Source organism: Trichoplusia ni, chromosome 5 (assembly GCF_003590095.1).
Source record: "Trichoplusia ni isolate ovarian cell line Hi5 chromosome 5, tn1, whole genome shotgun sequence".
Taxonomy (NCBI): Eukaryota; Metazoa; Arthropoda; class Insecta; order Lepidoptera; family Noctuidae; genus Trichoplusia; species Trichoplusia ni.
Window position 1 is genome coordinate 2,129,152 of NC_039482.1, and position 7,828 is coordinate 2,136,979.

Genomic DNA, 7,828 nt, shown 5'->3' on the forward strand with positions numbered 1-7,828 from the left:
TCAGTTTAGGACAATAAACGGTTCAACGTTAAGGTGCCAGTGTTTAGAATTATTTTTAAATCGATAAATTTGAATCATTTCTCTCGCTTTTCATTTTTGATTTAATCAATGTTCATTTTCATTAAAATAGATTTGAGTATATAAAATCTATAAAAATCTAAACCTACTATTTACTTCTAAGATTAGTTTAAGTAACATATACAGCATAAAGTTGTATTTTAGTGTTTATGTAAGTAATATCTATATTTATGAATTAAAATTATAAGTATTTTTAATGTTAAGATACACGATGAGTGTTCTATGTAAATGTAAATTTTGAGTTCAACTAGATAATAAGCGATAGTATATAAAAACTGCGCAGCGGAACATCGCGATCTCGTGGTCGCCGCCGCAGCTCGGAGCTGCTCACGCAAGCGTGTTGCTCGTCCAAGTCGGGCACTGTTATTTCGCTCAGATTCGCTCGCGCAGCGTCACGTGTCTGTACCCGGTCTTGCATAAATTATCGCGAAACAGCACACCGGCCCGCTTCGCTGGCCGGTAGAGATGTTCGTTTCAGCGGCATGAATTATTTCATCAACACGTGCTTTCGATAATAACATGTTAGGTGATCGGTTGCTGATGACTTTGTACGCGTCGCACACATTCCAAAATATCGCTAAACGTAGCGCTAATTGACGCGCGTAGACAAAGCGCTGCAATTTGTAAGTTTACCACTTTGTTGTTCATTAACGATAAGTTAGGATTAATCTCAGTCGATGTTGTTTAACTGTAGTCTGTGTATAGTATTCTTGTGGTTAAGTTTATGTGAGGATGTGAATTTGAGCGAATCGACAGGCCTCTGCCTGAAGGGTTCATACTAGCTGTAAATCTTAAGTACCTAAGTGATAATTTCTGTTGCACCTAACTTTGTTTCGCGCGCCGTGTTAGTTCTATTTTATCAATTGTACATATAGATAGGGCGAGGTATACAGATATCATTCATCGTAAATGGTTATTGTATCAGAAATCACGGGGCTGGCGAGTACCTACCAATGCAATCCCGCATTTGCAGTCGATATTAAAACCACACCGTTTAAATTATACCATAGACGTATGGCTATTTATGTGTAACTGTTTTTATAAGGTGGTGAGGTCACGAGTCGGGAGGCGGTTTTAAAGACAGCTGCTGACTTTGTCGGCTGGAGTGTCTCTAGTAGTATACGAATACCTCGTTTTGCACACGCACAACGTGCTCGGTCCCGAAGCGGGCGGAGCCTCGCGCTCCCGCCACGCGACGAGTGGAACACGACCCCTCGCATCTCGGTCCAGTGACCGTTATGATAGTTATTATAACATAACATAAGTACACCCAAAATGTTAAGCCATGAAGGCTTATTGTGAGGCTGCTCCCATTTTAACTGAACGAGTGTTCGCAATTTCACATAGCTCTATTTAAACGTCAAACGTTTAAACACCACATCACTGCTAACATCACTTTAAATAGTACCTAAATATAATATTTCGTATAATAGATGTACCTTATTATAAATGTGAATTTGTCACGGCACGAATTAATTATTACACCTTACCTATTAACGAGTTTAACATTGAAAAAAAAAACTTAATGAAATAAAATGTCGCCGAAACACAATTTGATAAAAAGTTCAGTTAGAGTGGAGCAACCAACATCAGCTGCCACAGCCACATATGTACCGTGTCATTACCTCACATTTGCGTCTTTTATACATTATAAATTAATAGTAATTGTTGTCGCTAAATCTTTAAACTTATTTTAATTGTCATTATTGTTTAGAGGTGTCATTAAGTTTAAAACACAATGATCTATTTTTAGATGGCAACATAGAGGATAAATGTAAGGCGGTGTGAGATGTCGCCCGAGCATCATCAATGTATTTATTTTCATGGTGATTAATAAATATTGTGAGACGCACGTACGCGCCGGCGGCGAGGGCGCGCGCTCGCGCCGCCGCCCGTTATTGTAGAAATAAATGATATTTTCGTTTAAATAAATCTAATTTTATTTTAAAATCCTGCTATTATAAACTAATTCCTTATTGAATTTGTAATAACACCAAGCTTTATGCAGAAAAATGATAATATATTTTCTCTAGCAGTTTTTCACTATACTTTCTTAACTTTTACTTATAGTGTTATTAATAACGCAAATGTGTAAAATACTACAAATAAAATACGCAAAATGAAAACGTAAACTAAGGCAGGTTGTAATTCTGTGAAAATAACTATTGATAAAATATATTATATTTGTCTTGATTTTATGCCACGTGAATATTTATAAGGCTTATTGGGTTTTTTAGACACATAATATGTCAACTGTCGATTTTAAAAACAAATGACGTCAGTTACAAGGCGCCGTGGCCTGTGTATTTTTCCGTAATGTGTAGTTATTTTGTCTCTGGACCTACTTGTAAAACAGCATACGGCTATAACAAAAAGCCATAACACGAGCGTTTAGCACTGACTAAAATCACCCCGATCCCATCCAACCTGGATAAGCGGGATTGCTTGCGAATCTGTTCTGCTCCCAAGGGGCAAGTGTAAGGGGCATTTCTCACTTTTGGCTTAATGAGAACCAGACGTCGTATCTATACACTTAGCCTTTACGAATACGAGCTTTGGCTGTTTCAAAGGACCGAATACTCATTTTTTCAATGTCTGTGTACTTGTATTTAAGAATTCAAATTATGGTGTTCAAATTCTGTACGATAAGTAACTCACGGGTGTTAGTTAAAATAATGTCAAGATGTTTTCATTACTTCAAGGTGTAAAGTAGACACATAAGAAACTTCAACCTTGCGTTTTAATTTTAACATGTCTTTTTTAATAATTTCAAACTTTGTACGTACTCAATCAACTGAGTTTGTATCATTTTCGTCACTAAACATATAATTTCTAATGTTGCTTGTTGTATTAAGGCGTGTGTGGTTTGTTTGTGTTTTAAATCGTAATGACTCTTATTGTATGTCTTAAGAGATAAATATATGCATTAGAATCATGAACGAGTTGTATATATAACCTCTAACGTATAATCATACAAAGTCCGTTTACCTATTTATATGTAAGTATATCAATTACGTCAGTTAAAACAATATTCGTCACGAGAGAATAAAGAAAATAAGGTAACAAAAACTATACAACATAACAATAATAGATAGAATAATAAAACTAAACAACATAATCAAATATGTAGATAAAATTTATTTTTATAACATATAATATGTACTCGTAAAATAGAATGTACAAGACTTACTACAACTACAAATACCCAAAATCAAAGAAGTGTGTCTTTGAGAACTAAATACAGTTTTACAACATAGTCTGTGGGGCACAGTACCTAGGGCTGCATCCTGAGCGAGCCGTCGAGACGTATGGTCTCACCGTTGAGCATAGGGTTCTGTATAATACTCTGTACGAGGAGAGCGAACTCGGAGGGGTGGCCGAGCCGCGGCGGGAACGGGACCGTCGCCTCCAGACTCTTGATCGCCGGTTCAGGTAACATCTCCATCATCGGAGTACGGAACAGACCTGGATCGATTAAATATAGATTTTAACCCTCTCACTGACGTAGCAAACGAATCAGTCTACTGCGGTATAATCCGTTAAAAACGAATTATCAATCTAGAAACGCGAAAAACTTTACTTGCTAAGAGCAGATTATTTATTGCATTCAAATATACTATAAATATAAGATCCCCCCATATATTCAAACAGATTGATACGTTCATAATCCCTTAACTAGTCATCTTATTGTTTTTATTCAATATTTAGCTCACCAGGTGCAATGGTGACTACTCGGATGCCCTGCTTGGCGAGGTCTCTTGCAATGGGTAATGTCATACCCACTACACCAGCCTTTGATGCTGAATAAGCAGCTTGACCAATCTGAAAGAGAAAAATACAAGTTATTTTTTTGTTACCAAAAGAACTACGGGAATACAAACATATTTAAAATGGTTAGAGAGCCTTTAAAAAAATATAGCTGATATAGAAATACAAAATGATACGAATTCGGTCAGGACAAAATTATAACCAAAATCTCATTAGATTACTTATTCAGAAGACCAATATACCAAGTGGTCTGATAAAGCCGTTAAAGCCCATGCTGCGCCCGTAGTGATAACTTAAAATCACTTACTTTTTAAACTATATGTTGAAAATATTGATTTAATTTATTGTTGATTCGATTTAATATTTCAGCGTCAAGTTCATGAGTAGGTATATATGATATCATTATTACCTGTCCATCAAATGCAGCAACACTGGCAGTATTTATGATGACTCCTCGTTGACCATCGGCGTCCGGAGCATTCTTCCCAATAAGTCCTGCCGCCAATCGGATAACATTGAATGTTCCTATTAGGTTTACCTGCAACAACAAAATCAAAAACTACAGTATTGATTTAAGGTTAAACTAAAATTAGCGACGTAAAAGTCTATCGTTCGATAAATGAGAACCCAATACGACAATGTTTATAATAAATACGTACCAGAACAAGACATTATGTGTTACGATTATCGCAAAAAGCTAATTAAAACCACGGTAACAATTTCACAGAAAAGCGTAGGCTTGCAAAACGACGAAACGATCATTTTATTAGTCGCTGCAAGTCATGCGCACTAACGCACCTAACGACGTGACAGATAGCTATTGAGTTTATTGACAAACGAAGCTTTCGATATCTTGCACTAAATCCACCTTTACTGATGTTCAGATTTCCTTATTTATTATTATTTTTCTTTCCATACCTTGACTAAATTGTATGTTTTCTCCGCCTATTGGCTATTTTACTAATTCATATTGATGTTGCATTATTACTTAAAAAAAATAAAGAAGTGTAGTTTATTTTTAATTAAGTATAAAGTATGTCAAGTAAACCTATTTATCTGTGTGTATGTATAGTGTTTCTTGCCGGTTCTTCCAGAAGTATGATATTTTGGAACTGCGCGAAAAGACCTCCTTAAAATGAAAACTTCTCTAATTTGATTTGGATACCGATGATACGTGTTTAATTTAGTTTTTCTTTATAAAGTAATCTAAAAATATTAACAACAATGCCAAGTCTTACTGAACACTCTTTCCATGGTAAAACCTTTTAAATCTTATAGATGCCAAGTCCTATTCAATTTATTTTACATAATACACGTAATACCTCCTTGGCAACGCCGCGTTGCGTCATAAGCTTTATTGCCACATGTACACGTGATGTATCACACGTATCGCTCAACATACATTTTTTTACCATCTTTGCTGTCAAAAAAACGGACTTTAATCTTAGTCCAAAGACAGAACATCAAAGTTCACATAGACACCAAAACATATGGGTTATTACTTATATTGCCAGTATCTTTCGAAACCCCACCAAGCACAGGTGCATAATAAATTTACCAAATATGCTCACAAATTAAGCTTTCTCCCAAAAAGTATTTCTTCTACATTATTCCCGTTTGATCGAAACTGTGTGGTGGCATCATGCCTAGGGTACAATAGGCTCACACTCAGGACTTGCCAGAATAACTTTAGGTCAAAGAAATTTCCTATTGGTAATATACCATAGTACTTGGTCATAGATAATACTCTTCGAACTTGACCAGCTGTTATCTAAATAGATGGTTGTACATATATATAGTGATGAATATGGGAGTATTTAGAACTTTTTCGTAGCCTTTTACATACAAGAACAATGGAATGTACAGCCAATAGAACAAGAAAGCATTTGTATTAACAACTTAGTAGGCAACTTTAAAAACCACTCAAATCTTTTGTTTATGAAATCCATGCGGCATGCCCAATACACAAATATATAGTTGTACATACCCACATGGCTACATGGTTAGCAGTATACATAATAAATCTTTAACAGATTATGTGATTTTCTCTTACTGCAGCAAAATTTCTAATTCACAAGATAATGATAAAAATACTGTTTAAAATTCAACAATTCACATCCATACCTCAATAGTTCTTTGGAAGCTCTTCAAATCAAAAGGTTGTTCCTTTTTGAAGTTGTAAACTCTTGTTGCAGTAGCGACACCAGCACAATTTACAACTACATCTAATCGGCCAAACTTGTCAACAGTGGTTTGCAGAGCATTCTTCACATCTTTCTCAGAAGTTACCTGTAATATAAAGTATTTCTTTAAGAATTTAAATAACCAAAGAGTTGTTTGTATGCTGTTGAATTGCTGTTTGGTAGTCTCGCTAAAACTTGAGAATGGCTGATCCAATTTGGCTCATTTTAGTCTGAAATATTCGTAAAAGTTCAGGGAAGGTTTAACGGCAAAAAATATGGAAAAGTTAAAGAAAAAACACAATCTGCATTGTTATCATCTACTGTTACAGGGGACAGCTAGTATCTAATAAATATCAGATAACATACAATAAAACTATTCATTGTGTTATATGAGAGTTGTGTGAAGGAAGACAAAGACCAGCAGTGGTTTATTCAAGGCAGATGATGATGATAATGTGTATTAAGTATTTTCCATATATTCCTTTTTAACTAATCAGCATTAAGCCTGAGTGCAAATATTGTAAACTCATATGTTCACTGCCTGCGTAAAGTGCATGTCAATAAATGGACAACTTTGGCAATTCAATGAGAGTTTATTATAGTCTAAATATTAGTGATCTGTTTTATCAGATAAGTTTTTCATACCAGCTGAAAATATTTATACTGAGTCATGTATGAAGTTCCTGTACAGATCCATATGCCATAAATTAAAAAAATGGTTATATCTCAGAGAGAAACCATGAGTTGAGTGACTGTTAAAGGTGTGTGCTTACATTGAAATAATCTAGAGATTTAGATTGGCAAGATAAAGAAATTACATTACATAACAAAAATAAATTACCACTATTAGCTATATTTTCATGGGAACACATGTCAGATAAATTAATGAGGAATGATCCGACAAATTGATTTATAATGGCTTCTGGACTTACGTCTATTGGTACAAATGCAACATTTTCTTTTAGTTGTTTAGCTGTTTCCTGTCCCGGACTCGAAGGCAGGTCGCATATTACTACTCGGCCACCCTGTTTCAGCAATTGCTCCACTGTAGCTCGGCCCAGACCTGAGGCGCCTCCAGTTACTAAACCAACTAGACCCTATACAAAATTACAATTTTAATACACAATTATGATAAACACACGTAAGCTGAAGTTAACAAAATTTCTACAAACTATTATAAGGCGTTATCTTATAGAGAACACATTTAACACAAGTGACTTGCAAAACTTTCTTAATTTGCATAATGAATAATATTTAACATCTTCTAGCTCAATATAAAAAAATCAAATTGTATTTGACTGGGTACAGCTTTTAGCCTACTTAAGCGTTCTTATAACTTACTTTGAACATTTTTTTATTGATAAACTGCTTTTAGGTTAGACCTATATCAAAGATTTAATTATACTGATATAAATCCTGTAATGATACGTCTTGAACTTTAGAGATTACGTAATCGTTTTTGATTGCCTATTGGATTGAATCCATTATGAGTTAAAACTTATCATTATTCATTACGCTTATCAATAATAAACTTTATTTTTTCAAAGCCGGCTCTTGCCTGCTGTTTTGAGTTGACAGTTTGTCCCACAGGTAAAATAAAAAATGCGGTGTTAGGTTAGGTTAGGTATGTTGTTTTTTCTACGTATATATTTTTGTAATTAAATTGCAAAACCTTCACAAATACAATTCTTTTGTACATGTGTATGTCACTGAACTCCTCCTAAAGGGCTGGACCGATTTAAATTTGTTGTCCATCCGAACGGGTCTTGGATGGTTTAGAAACACAATTTCTATTTATT

General features: G+C 34.9%; 1 protein-coding gene across 1 annotated transcript; it reads right to left on the minus strand.

The window, feature by feature from the left end:
- Positions 1 to 3,201: 3,201 nt before the first annotated feature.
- On the minus strand, positions 3,202 to 7,599 carry LOC113494026 (3-hydroxyacyl-CoA dehydrogenase type-2). Its single transcript, XM_026872145.1, has 6 exons — positions 7,371 to 7,599; positions 6,962 to 7,126; positions 5,971 to 6,135; positions 4,256 to 4,384; positions 3,792 to 3,900; positions 3,202 to 3,543 (listed from the first exon to the last, which is right to left on the minus strand). The coding sequence occupies exons 1-6, from the start codon at positions 7,377 to 7,379 to the stop codon at positions 3,353 to 3,355; spliced, it is 768 nt and encodes a 255-aa protein (XP_026727946.1). The 5' UTR covers positions 7,380 to 7,599; the 3' UTR covers positions 3,202 to 3,352.
- Between the last annotated feature and the right edge of the window lie 229 nt (positions 7,600 to 7,828).